Source organism: Danio rerio, chromosome 12 (assembly GCF_052040795.2).
Source record: "Danio rerio strain M-AB ecotype USA chromosome 12, GRCz13ab, whole genome shotgun sequence".
NCBI classification, from domain to species: Eukaryota; Metazoa; Chordata; class Actinopteri; order Cypriniformes; family Danionidae; genus Danio; species Danio rerio.
In genome coordinates, this window is record NC_141032.1 from 1,282,501 (window position 1) to 1,303,069 (window position 20,569).

A 20,569-nucleotide genomic window follows, 5' to 3' on the forward strand; every position below is an offset into this window, starting at 1 on the left:
GTGGATGGATAGAAAGATGGTTGAATTTTATAGACGCATGAATGGATAAATGGATGGATAGATTAAATGGATGGATGGATGGATGGATGGATGGATGGACAGATGCACAAATAGATAGATAATTGGATAGCAAGATGGATTGGAGGGCCGATAGATGGATGAATAGAAGGATGGATGGGCGGATGAAGGGATGGATTTTATAGACAGATAGCTCATGGATGAATGGGTGGATGCATGGATAGACAGATGGATTTTATAGACACAAGAATGGATAGAAGGATGGACGGACGGATGGATGAATGGATGGATAGATAGATGTATGGATTAAATTGATCGATAGCCAGACAAATGAACAGATGGACAGATAAATGGATAAATGGATGAATAGGTGGATGGATGGATGGATGGATGGATGGATGGATGGATGGATGGATAGATGGATGGCAAGATGGATTGGACTGGTGGACGGATGGATAGATGGATAGTTGGTGGATGAACAGATGGATGGATTTTATAGATGATGGATGGATGGATTGGATGGATGGATAGAAAGATGGATTAATTTTATAGACACATGAAAGGATAGATGGATGGATGGACAGACGGGTGGATGAATGGGTGGATGGATGAATAGAAAGATGGATGTATTTTATAGACACATGAAAGGATAGATGGATGGTTGGATGGATGGGTGGATGGATGGATAAATAGAAAAGATGGATGGATTTTATAGACACATGAATGGATAGATAGATGAATGGATGGACAGATGGATGGATGGATGGGTGTATGGATGGATGAATAGAAAGATGGATGTATTTTTTACGCTCATAAATGGATGAATGGATGGATGGACAAATGGATGGGTGGATGGATGGATGGATGAATAGAAAGATAGATGGGTTTTATAGACACATGAATGGATAGATGGATGGATGGTTGGATGGATGGATGGATTGTTGGACAAATAGATAGATGGATAGGTGGATGGATGGGTTTTATAGATACATAGATGGATGTATGGATAGAAAGATAGATGGATTTTATAGACACATGAATGGATAGATGGATGGGTGAATGAATGGGTTGATGGACGAATAGAAAGATGGATGTATTTTATAGACACATGAATGGATGGACAGATGGATGGATGGATAGATGGATAGATAGATGAATGTATTTTATAGACACATGAATTAATAGATGGATGAATGGACAAATGGATTTATGAGTATAAAGATGGATGGGTTTTGTAGATACATGAATGGATAGATGCATGGACAGATGGACCGATGGATGGATGGGTGGATGAATGGATGGATGGATGGATGGACATGGATGAATAGAAAGATAGATGGATTTTATCAACACATGAATGGATAGATGGATGGTTAGATGGATTGATGGATGGATGGATGGGTGGATAGAAAGATAGATGGATTTTATAGACACATAAATGGATAGATGGATGCACGGACGGATGGGTGAATGAATGGGTAAATGGACGAATAGAAAGATGGAAAGATTTTACAGACACATGAATGGATAGATGGATGAATGGATGGACAGATGGATGGATGGATAGAAAGATAGATGTATTTTAAAGACACATGAATCAATAGATGGATGAATGGACAAATGGATGGATGAGTATAAAGATGGATGGGTTTTATAGATACATGAATGGATAGATGCATGGACGGACGGACGGACGGACGGACCGATGGATGGATGGGTGGATGAATGGGTGGACGAATAGAAAGATGGACAGATTGACACAGATGGATAGACAGATAGATGGATGGATAGATGGATGGATGGATGGATGGATGGATGGATAGATAGACGGATAGATAGATGGATGGATAGAATGATTGAAGGATTTTATAGACACATGAATGGATGGATAGATGGAATAAATGAATCAGTGAAGTGTGACCCGCGTCTGCCATTGGCTAAATAATATATAATGAATAAAATAGCAGCTTCAGTCTGATTACAAATATTTAAAGTAGTTTGCTTTAATACAAGCGCTTGATTTTTGTAACTCAAATGTCTGCGTCTTGAGAAAGCGAGTAAAAGTACATGTGCAGCGGTAAAGCACGCATTAACCAGCGTCAGACGACTTCTGTCTGGGTTTTTTATGGCTGGTGTAACTATTGTCTGCCAAAAGCACAGAGGTTGCCATGTAGATGAAAATGTTTTTCCAATTAGCGCCGTAAATGAGGAGGAATGGGGAAGGCGAGCTGCACGTTCGGTTAAACGAGGCCAAGAATATAATTGCCTTTAAGTACTTACAACTGTAAAAACCCTGCAGCCGTTTCCCTTCAGACACACGAGGAGCAGAGAAAACACACACACACACACACACACACACACACACACACACACACACACACACACACAACGAGAAATGAAAACGCTGGCTTTAATAGTGTGGTAATGATTATCACTCATTGGAGGTGTTTCCTCACATTTCAATGCGTCTGTTGAGTGTTGATGGAAGTAAAAGGAGTGTAATTTGGGCCCTAGGAGATGTAAAGTCATTAAAACGAATTGGGAATGTTGATCACGATGTTTGCCAATTTGAAATATGAGGTGAATTTAGGTTAGTATTTATTTAACAAAGGCTGCGTTTATTAGTGTCAGAGTGAAATAATAATAAAGATATTATTAATAATAAAGATGTTATTAATAATAAAGATGTTAATAATAATAAAGATGTTAAATTAAATTTAATACGCCATTTATTTTTTTTATTTAAAACTGAAAGATGCATGAAATCCATCTAACGTAATAGTAAAGACTTACAACATAAAAGAGAAAACTTTATTATATAAATCTACAATGCAAAAAAAATTAGTGTAGATTTTACAGCAAATTAAGTTAGTTATCTGTACGTTTCCTTAATATATACGGTTAATAACTGTTTACTTTTTCAGATTTTCTTTATTATGTTTTTTTGTTGACGTTATGTTTAGATTACATTTGTACATAACATTAGTCCATAAATATAAATTAATAAAATATGGTAATTTACCGTAAAAATTCTAAATGTATATTGCATTTCTACAATATTTTGATGATAGAATTCTGGCAAACACAGCTGCATTTTTTATACCATAAACTGTAAGAAACGACTGTAATTTCAACAGTAAAAACAGTAAAACTGCTATTGTAAAAATCCTCGTTTCGGTTAATATGTACGGTCAATAACCGTAAATTGTCTTTCCCAGAATTCCCTGCATGACACTTCACATTTTGTGCTTTTTTGCTGAAGAGTTTTGTACATATGTTCATTACATTAATGTATGACTATAAACTAATCAAATACGGCAATTTACTGTAAAATTAAACATTTATTTTACATTCCTACCATATTATTTATGTTAAAATTCCAGCAACCACAGCTGCTATTTTCTTGTACCATGCATTGTTAAAAAATACTGTAATTTCAACAATAAAAAGCGGTAAAAATCTTACAGTAATAATCTGTAACAAGGTTACAGTACGTTTCCTTATTATATACGGTTACTAACTGTATTTTGACTTTCTCAAAATTCCCTGCATGACACTACACTTTCTATGCTTTTTTGTTGACGTTATGTTTAGATTACATTTGTACATAACATTAGTCTATGACTATAAATTAATAAAATATGGTAATTTACCGTAAAAATTCAAAATGTATATTGCATTTCTACAATATTTTTATGATAAAATTCTGGCAAACTCAGCTGCATTTTTTTACCATAAACTGTAAGAAACGACTGTAATTTCAACGGTAAAAACAGTAAAAATGCTGTTGTAAAAATCCTGGTTAACAGTACATTTCGGTAAATATGTACGGTTAATAACTGTAAATTGTCTTTCCCAGAATTCCCTGCATGACACTTCACATTTTGTGCTTTTTTGCTGAAGAGTTATGTACATATGTTCATTACATTAGTGTATGACTATAAACTAATCAAATACGGCAATTTACTTTAAAATTAAACATTTATTTTACATTCCTACCATATTATTTATGTTAAAATGCCATTGTAAAAAATTACTGTAATTTCAACAATAAAAAGCGGTAAAAATCCTACAGTAATAATCTGTAACCTGGTTACAGTACGTTTCCTTATTTTATACGGTTACTAACTGTATTTTGACCTTCTCAAAATTCCCTGCATGACACTACACTTTTTATGCTTTTTTGTTGACGTTATGTTTAGTTACATTTGTACATAACATTAGTGTATGACTATATTATTAATTAATAAAATATGGTAATTTACTGTAAAAATTCTAAATACATATTACGTTTCTACAATATTTTTTATGGTAAAATTCCAGCAAACACAGTTGCATTTTTTTACCATAAACTGTAAGAAATGACTGTAGTTACAACAGTAAAATACGGTAACTACAGTAAAAATCTGTCACCTGGTTAACAGTAAATTTCCTTAATATATATGGTTATTAACCAGGGCTTAATTAGTGAATTGCGAGGTCCCGGAACAGATCGGGGTAACGGATCTGGCATGTTACCTGAGGATGGAGAGATGTCGCCCATGAAAGTGGAGGCGGGGGGGGGGGGGGGGGGGGGTGGTGTCGCGGGCGAAGGATGAAAGTGAAGAGCGGGAGTTGTCGCGGATGAAAGTGAAGTGGGTTGGGGAGTCGCCGAAGAAAGTGAAAGTGAACAGCGAATAGGGAAGGAGGGCGGTTAAGGACGGGGATCGGTAAAATGAGGTGCCGGATCAGATTTCAGACGTGCCGGATCCAGCCGGTTCCGGCACAAATGACAGTTTTGTGCCAGAAATTGCTGTTTATTGACTTTCCCATGACACCCATGATTTCCCAAGTGTCACCCCTGCATGACACTTCTCTTTTTAATGCTTTTTTGTTGATGTTACGTTTAGGTTACGTTTGCACTTACATCATTAGTGAATGAGAATAAATTAATAAAATATGGTAATTTACTGTAAAAATTCTAAATGTATTTTACGTTCCTACAATGTTTTCTGTTTTCAAATTCCGCCAACCGGAGCTGCATTTTTATACTCTGCAAAAAGTGACCGTAATTTCAACAGTAAACAACTAGTAAAAACGGTTCAGTAAAAATCTGTAACCTGATTAACAGTACGTTTCGGTTAATACATACAGGTTATTTGGCTTCCTCAAAATTCTCTGCATGACACTTTCACTTTTTACGCTTTTTTATTGCCATATGTTTAGTTTTTTTTCTCATGAGCATGGCCAGATGGAATCTGCGGATGTTTTTTGCTATTTCTGCAGAGAATTTAGGTAAAAATCTGCGGATTTCTGCGGAATTATTTTGGGAGTATCCAGCGGAGTATCAAAACTAAAACCTTAATATATGAAACAAAAAGTGATAAATTACTGAATAAAAACTGAAAAAAATTAGGTTTACACATTTACTCAAGTAAATAAACAGAATTAATGATGGGCTAAAAATCTGCGGAAAATCTGCGGAATGCTGCGGAATGCTGCGCGCGCAGATTCTGTGTGGGCCTACTCATGGGTTATGCACATTAGTGTTTTACGTGGCATCTATTGTTGATGATTAATGTTTATTCCTTTACTTGAATTTTATGTGTGACCATGATGGTGTTGTTTAATAGTTGTGTCAATGACACTGAGCGACTTCTGTTTATTAATATATATTTGTTTGTGTAACAAAGCGGGGAAAGTCTTATTTGTTTTATTTGGGCTAGAATAAAAGCTGTTTTTAATTATTTTAAAGCCATTTTAAGGTCAATATTATTAACCCCTATAAGCAATATTAGTTTTGGATTCGTCATCTATGGATTATTAGTCGTTTCTCCAGAACAAACCACTGTTTGACTTGCCTAATTACCCTAACTTTACCCTAATTACCCTAGTGAAGCCTTTACATGTCACTTTAAGCTGAACACTAGTCAAATATCTAGTCTAATATGATGTGCTGTAAATATTAGGAAGATAAAATAAATCAGTTATTAGAGATGAGTTATTAAATCTATTATGATTAGAAATGTGTTGGACAAAATCTTCTTTCTGTTAAACAGAAATTGGGGAAAATAACAGGCCAGGGGGGCGAATAATTCTGTCTTGCTGTATTTACATGTCGGATTCACTTTCTGAAGCTCCAAACATCTGCGGAGGTCTGTTATTACACAAGCGCGTGCTGTAATTCGCCAGTTCGCTATTTAACAGTGCAATTAAACCCTAACGGTTGTGGCAAAACATTCATTAGCACCAGCGCTCTGCAGTGATTTGCTGCTGAAGCCAAATGACCGAGTTCTTCTCTCTTCCGAGAAGCGGTGAGTTAAACGCCAGCGGTTTCTGAATCCAGTTTCTCCTCAAGGTCTCCGCTGGATCCGCCGCCAAGCTGTCCTTCAGCATCATTTCTTTTCTTCCCCTTTTTCTCAGCAAGGGACTTCATTTTCTGCACACATCAAAAGCAGCTCTTGAAATCCTTCAGACTTGAGGCTTGGGTTTGGGACTGGACTGGCGGTTCACACGATTCCCTCGGCTCTGCACATTTATTATCTGTTGGAGAGTTATTTTTAATGTCAGGAGATATTGGCTGTGTGTGTGTGTGTGTGTGTGTCGGGAATCTTTCACTTAGCGGCTGAAGTTCACACATTCCTGCAGGAGTGGAAGTGTCTCCTCCATCTGTTCATGTTCATTAGCCGTCAGCCGTCAACATTGGTTTCTTTGTTTGGAGTTTGTTTCAAAATGCACTTAATAGGTCAACATAATGACGGCTAATATTGTATACACTCACTGGTCACTTTATTAGGTACACCTTACTAGTACCGGGTTGGACCCCCTTTTGCCTTTAGAACTGCCTTAATCCTTCGTGGCAGAGATTTAACAAGCTACTGGAAATATTCCTCAGAGATTTTGCTCCATGATAGCATCACACAGTTGCTGCAGATTTGTCGGCTGCACATCCATGATGCCAATCTCCCGTTCCACCACATCCCAAAGCTGCTCTATTGGATTGAGCTCTGGTGACTGTGGAGGCCATTTGAGTACAGTGAACTCATCGTCATGTTCAAGAAACCAGTCTGAGATGATTGAGCTTTATGACATGCTGCGTTATCCTGCTGCCATCAGAATATATATATATGTATGTATTTTATTTTTTTATTTTTATTATTAAAACCATAAAAACAGCAGTTTAAAATCTAAAATGCTCTTAAATGGACGAGAATTTATAATGTATTAAGCATTTTAAGTAAGTAATATGCATAATAATCAGAAATGTGTCACTTTCTGACCATGTTAAAATCATATCAGCTTAATTTAAGTAAATGCCTTAAAATCCAATTATTTTATTATTATAAGAGTATTTATTGGGAGTTATTAATAATTTATATGCAAATATGTAAATGTTCATGTAAACGTCACATCAGCATCTCCATCAGACTGCATTTTTCTGATCCATTTTCACTTTTAAATGCATTATATTTATATGATTGAGGTTTATTTTTAAGACTGATATTAAGTGAAGAGTAAATGCCTTAAAATACAATTATTATTATTAATTTTATTATTTATGTTTATTTATTTATTTATTTATTAATTAATTAATTAATTTATTTATTTATGTTTATTTATTTATTTATTTATTTATTATTAAAACCATGAAAAAACAGCAGTTTAAAATCTTAAATGCTCTTAAATGGACGAGAATTTATAATGTATTAATCATTTTAAGCAAGCAGTATACATAATAATCAGAAATGTGTCACTTTCTGACCATGTAAAAATCATATCAGCTTAATTTAAGTAAATGCCTTAAAATCCAATTGATTATTAATATTATTACCAGAAAACAGGCATTTGTTGCATGTTTAATCATGTGAATTATTAAAAGTAAAAAAAAGCAGTTTAATATCTAAAATACTCTTATTTATTAGGAGTTATTAATAATTTATATGCAAATATGTAAATGTTCATGTAAATGTCACATCAGCATCTCCACCAGACAGCATATTCTTGATCCATTTTCACTTTTAAATGCATTTATATTTATATTTTTGGGGTTTATTTTTAAGACTGATATTAAGTGAAGAGTAAATGCCTTAAAATACAACTAATTATTATTTATTTATTTATTTATTTATTTATTTATTATTATTAAAACCATGAAAAAACAGCAGTTTAAAATCTTAAATGCTCTTAAATGGACGAGAATTTATAATTTATTAATCATTTTACGCAAGTAATAATAATCAGAAATGTGTCACTTTCTGACCATGTAAAAATCATATCAGCTTAATTTAAGTAAACGCCTTAAAATCCAATTAATTATTAATATTATTAAAAGAAAACATGTATTTGTTGCATGTTTAATCATATGAATTATTAAAAGTAAATAAAAGCAGTTTAATATCTAAAATACTCCTATTTATTGGGAGTTATTAATAATTTGCATGCAAATATGTAAATGTTCATGTAAATATCACATGAGCATCTCCACCAGACTGCATATTTCTGATCCATTTTCACTTTTAAATGCATTATACTAAAATGTTTGGGATTTATTTTTAAGACTGATATTAAGTGAAGAGTAAAATGCAATTAATTGTGATTATTTTTAAACAGAAATCATTATTTGTTGCATGTTTAACCATGTGAATTATGAAAACCATTTAAAAAGCAGCTCTTAAAATGCTCTTTATGCATTGGAATAAACGACGAGTCCCCTATGATTTGGTATCTGTGGTTTTAATCTGATTTATTTTGTAATGTGTGTAAATAAGTGCGTATGTGTGTGAGCTGTGAATCACTGTCATTAAAGCAGCGACACACACACACATAAGCAGCTCTTAATGCTGGCTTTATTTATTGGCCATCTGATAGGTGGGTTGAGGGTGGGAGTCAGTCATTTTCACATTAGTGCAATCGCATTTTAGGGAACTAATACTCATTCCAAGTTTCCTTATTGCATTATGCGTAATGTCATTAATGCGGGAATGCGGCTGATAAGCAGCGAGAGTCACTGATGCAGGCGTTCCTCAGGGTTTGAGAATGGTCCGACTGTTCCTTCTCCATGTTTATGCTGAAACTCACTTTTTTTTGTGACTGAACACATCGCTGGTTTTCCTGCTTCATTGAGATCCAGATCTCCTCGGGTTAAGAGTCTAGAAGGGATACAGTTGTGGATACTCACAATAATATAGCATCATTTTTTTGTGACGCTGTACAATGATCATTACTGTTTTTTTACATTACTGTGAGGGTTGAGATAGGGGTAGATTTCAATGAAATACAGTTTTATGGGTAATTTAATAAATAATATGAATATTACTCTCTCTAATTACTGTTTTTACATTACTTTGAAGGTCAAGGTAGGAGTTTATGTTCATAAAATACAATTAAATAGGTATTTTAATAAATTATATTAATGATAATCAGCATAATTACTGTTTTACACTATTGTGAGGGTTAGATTTATGGCTTGGGTAGAGGCAGATGTTAATAAAATACAGTTTAATGGGTAATTTTAATAAATAATATGAATATTACTCTGTATAATTACTGTTTTTACATTACTTTGAAGGTCAAGGTAGGAGTTGATGTTCATAAAATACAATTAAATAGGTATTTTAATAAATAATTTGAATAATAATCAGCATAATTACTGTTTTACACTATTGTGAGGGTTAGATTTATGGCTTGGGTAGGGGTAGATGTTAATAAAATACAATTTAATGTTTAATTTATTTGATAATATGAATAATAATCAGCATAATTACTGTTTTACACTATTGTGAGGGTTGAATTTATGGTTGGGGTAGAGGTAGATGTTAATAAAATACAATTTAATTGGTAATTTTAATAAATAATATGAATATTACTCTCTCTAATTACTGTTTTTACATTACTGTGAAGGTCAAGGTAGGAGTTTATGTTCATAAAATACAATTAAATGGGTATTTTAATAAATAATATGAATAATGATCAGCATAATTACTGTTTTACACTACTGTGAGGGTTAGATTTATGGCTTGGGTAGGGGTAGATGTTAATAAAATACATTTTAATGGGTAATATTAATAAATAATATGAATATTACTCTGTTTAATGACTATTTTACTTTACTGTGAAGGTCAAGGTAGGAGTATATGTTCATAAAGTACATTCAAATGGATATTTTAATAAATAATATGAATAATAATCAGCATAATTACTGTTTTACACTATTGTGAGGGTTGAATTTATGAATGGGGAAGGGGTGGATGTTAATAAAATACAATTTAATGGGTAATTTTAATAAATACTCTGAATATTTACATTACTGTGAGGGTTAGGGTAGGAATATAGGTTAATAAAATGCAATTTAATGGGTAATTTAATAGATAATATGAATAATACTCTGTATAATTTCTGTTTTTTACATTACTTTAACAGTTGGGGTAGGAGTATGTTAATAAAATACAATTTAATGTGTAATTTATTTGATAATATGAATAATAATCAGCATAATTACTGTTTTACACTACTGTGAGGGTTAGATTTATGACTTGGGTAGGGGTAGATGTTAATAAAATACATTTTAATGGGTAATTTTAATAAATAATATGAATATTTACATTACTGTGAGGGTTAGGGTAGGAGTATAGGTTGATAGAATGCAATTAAATAGGTAATTTAATAAATAATAGGAATAATACTCTGTATAATGACTGGTTTTACATTACTGTGAGGGTTGGGTCTAGGGTTGGGGTAGGGGTAAATGTTAATTAAATAGCCTAATGGGTAAATTAGTCAATAATATGTATATATATATATATATATATATATGTATATATATATATATATATATATATATATATATATATATATATATATATATATATATATATATATATATATATATATATATATATGTATATATATATATATATATATATATATATATATATATATATATATATATATATATATATATATATATATATATATATATATATATATATATATATATATATATATATATATATATATATATATATATATATATATATATATATATATATATATATATATATGTATATATATATATATATATATGTATATATATATATATATATATATATATATATATATATATATATGTATATATGTATATATATATATATATATATATATATATATATATATATATATATATATATATATATATATATATATATATATATATATATATATATATATATATATATATATATATATATATATATATATATATATATATATATATATATATATATATGTATATATGTATATATATATATATATATATATATATGTATATATATATATATATATATATATGTATATATATATATATATATATATATATATATATATATATATATATATATATATATATATATCAGCATAATTACTGTTTTTATATTACTTTGAGGGTTGGGTTCATGGCTTGGGTGGGGGTAGATGTTAATAAAATACAATTTAATGGGTAATTTAATAAATAAATAATTCTTGTTAACTTTGGGCAGGAGCTGTATTCCCTTTTAGCAACAGCAGAATATCAGCTATCAGGGGTTATGCATGTTTAAAATCTGCCACCATTAATATGCTTGTCAGAGATCAACATCCCATAATGCAATTCGCAACCAGAAATAAGGTTCATTTATATGCAGGATATTAATATGCAGATTTGTTTCTCTGTGTTTGTCCAGGGTTTGATCAAGATCAGAGGCGACCGCTGCTGGACGGACCTCACCTGTATGGATTACCATTATGAGGTATGAGTTAAACTGGGCTTCATTCATTCATTCATTTTCTTTTCGGCTGAGTCCCTTTATTAATCAGGGGTCACCACAGCGGAATGAACCACCAACTATTTCAGCATATGTTTTACACTGTGAATGCCCTTCCAGCTGCAACCTAGTACTGGGAAACACCCATACACGCTCATTCACACACACACTCATAAACTACGGCCAATTTAGTTCATCAGTTCCCCTACAGCGCATGTGTTTGGACTGAGGGGGAAACCGGAGCACCAGGAAGAAACCCAAGCCAACACGGGGAGAACATGCAAACTCCACACAGAAACACCAACTGACCCAGCAGGGAATCGAACTAGTGGCCTTCTTGCTGCAAGGCCACAGTGCTAACCATTGAGCCACCAAGCCGTGCTCTAGATTTATATTAATTAATAGAAATTATGCAATTTAATATTATTTATCGTTGAAATTTAATGTATAACCTGCAAAACAAGACTGAAATACAGAGAACAATAATCATATCTTCTAAAGTTTATGTCTTATTTACCACATTTCTCTGAATATAGTTTCATAAATGTTCTTTAATGCAACTTTTGGGTCTTGTTTAGTATTTTTCACAGTATAAAAAGCCGTCAGAATGGTCTGAAATATTATCAGTGGTGTGGTCGGCTGGTTTTGGAGCTTACGTAAGCAGGTAAATGGAGATCTTCAGTATTTAATGGAGGGGTTTTGAATGATTTGAGTATAAACAGAAAGCTGGAAGTCTCAGTGTTCGGTGAGTCAGTGTTTGTGGCACAGAAACAGCATGAAGAGGAAGAAACACTCTAGAATAAATGAAAGATTGAGATTAGATTATGCTGAAGGTCACGATTAATAAGATGTCATATGATATCTGGCCTGAATAAAGCTTGAGGGAAATTCAGGAGGAAAACTGATGGGTTCTGCACCTGTAAAACTGCAAACATGAAGCCAAACCTGGACACAAATGACTGAAAAATGGCACTGTGGTTGAAACAACAAGAGTATTGACTTCAGGTGAGAATTTGTAGATGGACAGTGAAAAATGCTCATAATCAGTATGTAAACTGACGAGTAGTCAAAGAAAAAAAAAATACTTTATTACTTGTCAATTTTAATTTATTTAATTTGTAATTCATTTATAATTTTTAATATATAGTTTATTTATTTATTACTTTTAATTTGATAATTTATTTAATTTATTATTTATAATTTTATAATTTATTTTACAATTTATTTGTTTAATTTATTATTTATTTATTTAATTTATTTTTTTAGTTAATTTATTATGTATTTATTTCATTTATTATGTTTTATTTGATAATTTATCCATTTTATAGCTTATTTAATTTATAATGTATTTGTTTAATTTATAATGTATTTATTTAATTTATTATGTTTTATTTTATAATTTATCTGTTTTTATAATTTATTTAATTTATAATTTATTTGTTTAACTTATTATTTAGTTGATTTATAATGCATTTATTTAGTTTATTATGTTTTATTTAATAATTTCTTTATTTATTTCAAAATAATTTATTTTATTTGTTGAGTTACAGTTTTCAGTTAGTTTCAAACTAATGCATTAAATTAAATAATTTAATTAAACATATATATTTTTAAATAATTTATCTTGGTTTAATCATACATGAAAATAGGAATTAAAAATGAATATATAGACAACACAACTAATAAAAACCTATAATTATAATAATTTTTAAATTATATAATATAATATATAATATGATATAGTTATTATAATAAATTATAATAACTATAATAATTTATTTAATTTATAATTTATTTAAATACATGATATATAAAACAAGCTTATGCATTTTATTTATTTATTTAATAAAGTACAATTCATAATTTATTTTAATAATTTATTTAATTTATAAATTATTTAATTTATTATTTATTAACAGTTTTGTAATATATTACATTTATAATTTATTCAATGTAAAATTTATTTATTTATATAATTTATTCAATTGATAATTTATTTAATTAATAATTTACAACATTTTAAAATATTTTTTTAATTTATAATTTATTCAATTTGTAATTTATTTAACTTATAATTTACACTATTTTTTAAATAAATTATTTAATTTATAATTTAATAAATTTTTCCTAAATTTATATAATTTATAATTTATTAAACTTAAAGTTTATTTAATTGATATTTTTAAATTTATAATGAATTTATGTTATAATTTATTCAATTTATAAATAATTGATGTTATAAATTATTTAATTTATAATTCATTTAACTATGAAAAAGAGTGTTTATCTTAGTGTAATCGTACACGAAAACAAGAGTTAAGTTTATAATTTATTCAATTTATAATTTATTTTATTTATAATTTACAATATTTTTTAAATAATTAATTGAATTTATAATTTATTAAATGTTTCCTGAATTTATTTAATTTTTGAATTGTTTAATTTATAGTTTATTTAATAGATTTTTTATTCATAAGTAATTTATTTGATAATTTATTTAATTTCTAAATAATTTATTTGATAATTTATTTAATCTGTAATTAATTTGATTATGAAAAAAAATAAAAAATAAAAAATTAATATAGACATTACACAAGTTAATAAAAAATACATATTGCAAAATTATTAAAACTACCAAAATTTTAACTTGCACATATTCAATATAACAATTTAAACGTTTAATTAAATTGAAATAAATAAGTAAATTAATTAGTTTATTAATTAGTTAAAATAAAAATTTCAAATCAACTAGAATATAAGTAAAAATGAATTAAAAAAACATATTTTAAAATGTATTTAATTCACATAATAAGTCAATATAAATGACAATAACAACATACACAAAACCTTTAACTAAACTTAAAAACAATCTAAATACCCTTGAATAAAGCTGCATTTATGAGAAGCAAAATGACTAAATAAAAATTAATAAAAATATTTCCAGGAAGCATTAGGATCTGACTTCATTGGCAAATATTTGAAATAAATTTTAATATATTTTCCCAAAACCATAATTTTTAATTTTCACCCGCATGTTCAGTGTATTTATGTGTTGTTTCTCCACCTGAACACATTTAAATATATTTTTGGTAGACGTTGCATAAGTTTTGTCCCGCATCGTCTCATTTTTGGAAAACACTTGCATCAAGATAACAGCATGAGACAACACTTAAAGTCAGTCTGAGTGAGTTTGGCAGGAGGTTTAATGTTATAAAGGCTGCGCATTGTTCTAGATGGACAATAGGAGTGTGTCTAAACTCCACAATGATGCTTTATTCCAGCACAGTAAGGGGAATCCTGTGCAGATAGTGTGTGTGTGTGTGTGTATGTGTGTGTGTGTGTGTGTGTGTCAGTGGAGGTTAATCGTGGTCAGAAAACGTCCGTCCACCTCACATGAGCTCCAGCAAATTAAGCTCTTATTTCAGAAGGGTTTTCCCCAATGTTGTTTTTAATGCTGAATTTGACTTTTATTATAATAAATTTCTTTTTTCATAGTTTATTTAATTAACAATTAATTTATTTTATCATTTATTTAATTTATAATACAGTTAGTTTTTCATTTATTAAATTGATAATTTATTTAATTTTTTATTTATTTATTTTGCAATTTAATCTATTTTATTTATAACTTATTTATTTTATAATTTATTTAATGTAGAATTTATTTAAATATATAATACATACATTAAATGATCATAATAATATATTATTTTATTATTATTTTTATTATTAATATTTTATTATATATTTTTCGTTATAATAATATATAATTATAGTATATAATTTAGTGTTTACGTACAATAAATTAACTGTAATAAAGTGTGTGTGTGTGTGTGTTAGCAGAGGTTAATCATGGTCAGAAAGCGTCCGTCCGTCCACCTCACATGAGCTCCAGGAATGAAGAATTAAGCTGTTATTTCTGAAGGGTTTTCCCCAATGTTGTTTTTAATGCTGAATTTGGCTTTTATCGATGTCTTGCCGTCTGTAAATGGATTAAACTAAGCATTTAATGGAGGAAGTTTTTCTGGTTTTACCTCGCAATGCCATCTGGACAATAGAAGATTGGAGAAACGTTGCCTGCTCTGATGAGTCTCCATTTCTGCTGACACATTCGCATGGCCGGGTCAGAATTTGGCCTCAACAACATGAAAGAATGGATCCACCCAGCCCCCCCCACCAACCCCCCAACAAACCCCACTCTTCAGTTTGCGCGCGTAACCCAAAAATTTGTGTGTGTGTGTGTGTGCATGCATAAATGTGTGTGTATGCATGTGCATGTATTTGTGTAGGTTTTTTACGTGTGTGTGTGTGTGTGTGTGTGTGTGTGTAGGGATCTTATGTGTGTGTGTGTATGCGTGTGTGTGTGTGTGTGTGCATGTGTTTTTGTAGGTATGGGTATGTTTATTGTGTGTGTGTGTGTGTGTTTGTGTAGGTTTCCTATGTGTGTGTGTGTGATTGTGTAGGTATCTTGTGTGTGTGTTTGTGTAGGGATCTTATATGTGTGTGTGTGTATGCGCGTGTGTGTGTGTGTGCATGTGGTTTTGTAGGTATGGGTATGTTTATTGTGTGTGTGTGTGTGTGTGTGTGTGTGCATGTGTGTGTGTTTATGTAGGTTTCCTATGTGTGTGTGATTGTGTAGGTATCGTATATGTATGTTTGCGTGCGTGTTTGTGCATGTGTTTGTGTAGGTATTGGTGGGTTTATTGTGGGTGTGTGTGTGTATGTGCATGCATGTGTGTGTTTATGTAGGCTTCTTGTGTGTGTGTGTGTGTTTGTTTAGGTTTCTTACATTATTACGTGTGTGTGTGTGTGTGTGTACGTGCATGCATGTATGAGTGTGTTTGTGTAGGTTTATTATGTGTGTGTGTGTGTGTGTGTGCGTGTGTGTGTGTGTGTGTGCGCGTGTGTGTTTGGTTTTGGTCTTTCTCTTTGTAGGTTTTTTTGCCTGTGTATATGAGTGACAGAGAGTGTGTGTATGTCTCTGTGAACGTTTCTTCCATATGTGTGTGTGTGTGTGTGTAATGGTGTACTGTCCCTTTAAATGTTTTGCTCAAGGCGGGCTTTGAACCTGCAACCCTCCTTTGGTTTGTGTCCCAGATCTGTGACCAGCAGCTAAACCACCCACATCCCTGTGTATTTCAGATATGTGTGTGTGTGTGTGTGTGTGTGTGTGTGTGTGTGTGTGTGTGTTCAGAGCCACACGTTTCCCTGCTCTCTCTTTGAAGCATTGTGTTTTAGTTTTCCGGCGTGCAGCTCGGTTAGCGTCTCTTGACTTTGATTACGCTCAGGGCACAGGCAGAGGTTTTGGAAGAGGATTCGGGGTGTATTTACTGTCCGCTCACCATGGAAAAAGCAAAACAGAGAATGTGTGTGTGTGTGTGTGTGTGTGTGTGTGTGTGTATCATTTCCAGATTGAAGGAGTCGCTGCTATGCTTCCAAAATGGCTTTTTGCTCCATCCCATTTTCCCCAAAACACACCGAGAAAACACTGAAGGAGCAGAACACAAGCGTGAACCAAAGACAGAGACAAGCAAAACTCTGTGTGTGTGTGTGTGTGTGTGTGTGTGTGTGTGTGTGTGTGTGTGTGTGTGTGTGTGTGTGAGAGAGAGAGACAGAGAGAGAGTTCAGCCAAAACAGTAAACCCCTATCAGTTGGAGTCATGTGATGTATATTAGTCAATTACTGGACATCTATTAGCCAGATTACAGACTCCATCCCCTACTATTGTGTCTGTCTGTCACTATTGTTGTGCATGTGTCTATGTACACTCACTGGCCACTTTATTAGGTACACCCCTCAACTGCTTGTTAACGCACATTTCTAATCAGCCGATCACATGGCAGCAGCTTACTGCGTTCAGGCATGTAGACATGGTAAAGAGGATCAGCTGCAGTTCAGAGCGAGCATCAGAATGGGGAAGAAAGGGGATTTAAGAGACTTTGAACGTGGCATGGTTGTTGCTGCCAGACGGGCTGCTCTGAGTATTTCAGAAACTGCTGATCTACTGGGATTTTCACGCACAACTATCTCTAGGCTTTACAGAGAATGCTCCGACAAAGAGGAAATATTCAGTGAGCGGCAGTTCTGTGGGCGCAAACGCCTTGTTGATGAGGCCAGAGGTCAGAGGAGAATGGCCAGACTGGTTCCAGCTGATAGAAAGGCAACAGTAACTCAAATAAGCACTCGCTACAACCGAGCTCTGCAGAAGAGCATCTCTGAACACACAACACGTCCAACCTTGAGGCGGATGGGCTACAGCAGCAGAAGAGCACACCGGGTGCCGCTCCTGTCAGCTAAGAACAGGAAACTGAGGCTACAATTCACACAGACTCACCAAAACTGGACAATAGAAGATTGGAGAAACGTTGCTGCTCTGATGAGTCTCCATTTCTGCTCACACATTCAGATGCTCGGCTCACAATTTGGCCTCAACAGCATGAAAGCATGGATCATCCTGCCTTGTTTCAGCGGTTCAGGCTGGTGGTGGTGGTGTAATGGTGTGGGGGAGATTTTCTTTGGGTCCATTAGTACCAATTGAGCATCAACGCCACAGCCTACCTGAGTATTGCTGCTGACCATGTCCATCCCTTTATGAGCACAGTGTCTCCATCTTCTGATGGCCACTTCCAGCAGGATAACGCAGCATGTCATAAAGCTCAATCATCTCAGACTGGTGAACATGACGATGAGTTCACTGTACTCAAATGGCCTTCACAGTCACCAGAGCTCAATCCAATAGAGCAGCTTTGGGATGTGGTGGAACGGGAGATTGGCATCATGGATGTGCAGCCGACAAATCTGCAGCAGCTGTGTGATGCTAACATGGAGCAAAATCTCTGAAGAATATTTCCAGTAGCTTGTTGAATCTCTGCCATGGAGGATTAAGGCAGTTCTGAAGGCAAAGGGGGTCCAGCCGGGTACTAGTAAGGTGTACCTAATAAAGTGGCCGGCACAGTAATCTTCAGTTATTTTGTATAGGGGTAAAATAGGGGAATAAGTGTGTATGGGTTGCAACTGGAAGGGCATCCACTGTGTAAAACATATGCTGGCATAGTTGGCGGTTCATTCCGCTGTGGCGACCCCTGATAAATAAGGATCTAAGCTGAAGGAAAATGAATGGATGAAACTTTCGTGCTGCACATTTATAATAATCATATGTATTTTGTGTGGCCCACGGCGCAGGTTTGTGGTGGTGTTTCGGCTTAAATAATAACAAGTCCTACAACGCTAATGCATCAAACACACACAGGAATTTAACGCTCCACTTCAGTTAACAGTGTATGGAACTAATTTGTGCTCCTGTTCTTGTTCTGTGACTGAACGTAGCGTAATAAGCCTGAGGATTTATGTCCGTATGAAACCCGCCCGCTTCCTAATTACAACACAACTGGCTTTTCAATCATAACTCGCACATAAACTCGACTTATGGCCAACCGCCAGCATGCGTTTAACCTGGCTCCTAAAGTACACGTGAAATCAAAACTAAGCATAGTGATGTTGTTAGCTCACATTGCTTGCTTCATGGTGAACAATACATCTGCGTATGTCGTGAAGAAAAATGATAATGTTTACCTTTGTAATCTGAAAATATGCACTTCCTGTTTGTCTTTGGTTTAATTTGTAGATTGGATCTGATTGAGGTAGTGGGCGGGGCTAACATGCTTAGCCACACCCCTCCAGCTGTCAGTTTTGACCTCAGATGGTGAGCAGGAGGAGGAGTCTGTTAGGTTGTAATACATTCCTTGATTTTATTTTCGGCTTTATTAATCTGGGGTCGCCACAGTGGAATGAACCGCCAACTTTTCCAGCATATGTTTTACGCAGCGGATGACCTTCCAGCTGCAACCCATCACTGGGAAAACAGGCAATTTAGCTCACCCATTTCACCTATACCTTAGGCCTTAAAAAGTCCTAAATTCACAGGAATATGAAAATAATTTTAAGCAGGTCTTAAATGAAAATTAAATAAATACATAAATAAAAAATGTATTACATAAATAAAAAAATAAATAAAATAAAACAAAAAAAATTACACAAAAAATACATAAAATAAAATAAATAAAAAATTTAAATAAATAAATAAATAAATAAAAATTACATAAATAAACATAAAATAAACAAAAAATAAAATAATATAAATAAATAACTAATTAAATAAATAAAAATGTATAACAATAATTAAATAAAATGTTATTATTTTCAAAAATATACGTGTAACCTGTAACATACACACAGTATATATATGTATTTCTATTTATGTAGTTAAAAATGCTGTATTTATTTATTTCAATATTAATAAGAGTAATAAATGGAAAATATAAGAATCATAACAAATAATAATAATAATAATTATAATTACAATAATAAATGGTAAATTTAAGAATAAACACTTTATGATACAAAAAATATATAATAAATAAAAAATAAAACTCTCCGCCAATTTTTAAACTCTTAAATGATTTTGTAGGTCTTAAATAATTTTAAACAGGTCCTAAATGAAAAATAAATAAATATTTAAATAAAAACATAATAAGATTAAATGCATAAAAATAAAATAAAATGAAGATTTTTTTAATAAATAAATAAATTGTTAAAAATTAATAAAAATAATTAAATAAATTGTGGTTATTTAAAAAAAATATATGTGTAACCTTTAAAAGATTCCATTTTATATATGTTTTAAATGTATGTATTTATATTTATTTAGTAAATAATGTCTTTTGTATTTAGCCCACTGTATTTGTTTATTTTCAATAAAAATTACAATTTTATAA

The 20,569-nt window shown here is 31.9% G+C and overlaps 1 protein-coding gene across 3 annotated transcripts in view; it reads left to right on the forward strand.

Moving 5' to 3' along the window:
• The window catches only part of lmf1 (lipase maturation factor 1), a 48,956-nt gene that overhangs the window by 13,594 nt on the left and 14,793 nt on the right, over positions 1-20,569 (forward strand). For 2 of the 3 annotated variants that reach the window (XM_087275564.1, XM_087275565.1), the window contains one exon: positions 11,715-11,780. In XM_087275564.1, coding sequence (XP_087131690.1) covers positions 11,715-11,780 — 66 coding nt within the window. Of the gene's footprint in view, positions 1-11,690; positions 11,781-20,569 lie in introns of all 3 variants that reach the window. The other variant, XM_087275566.1, reaches the window with a different exon arrangement.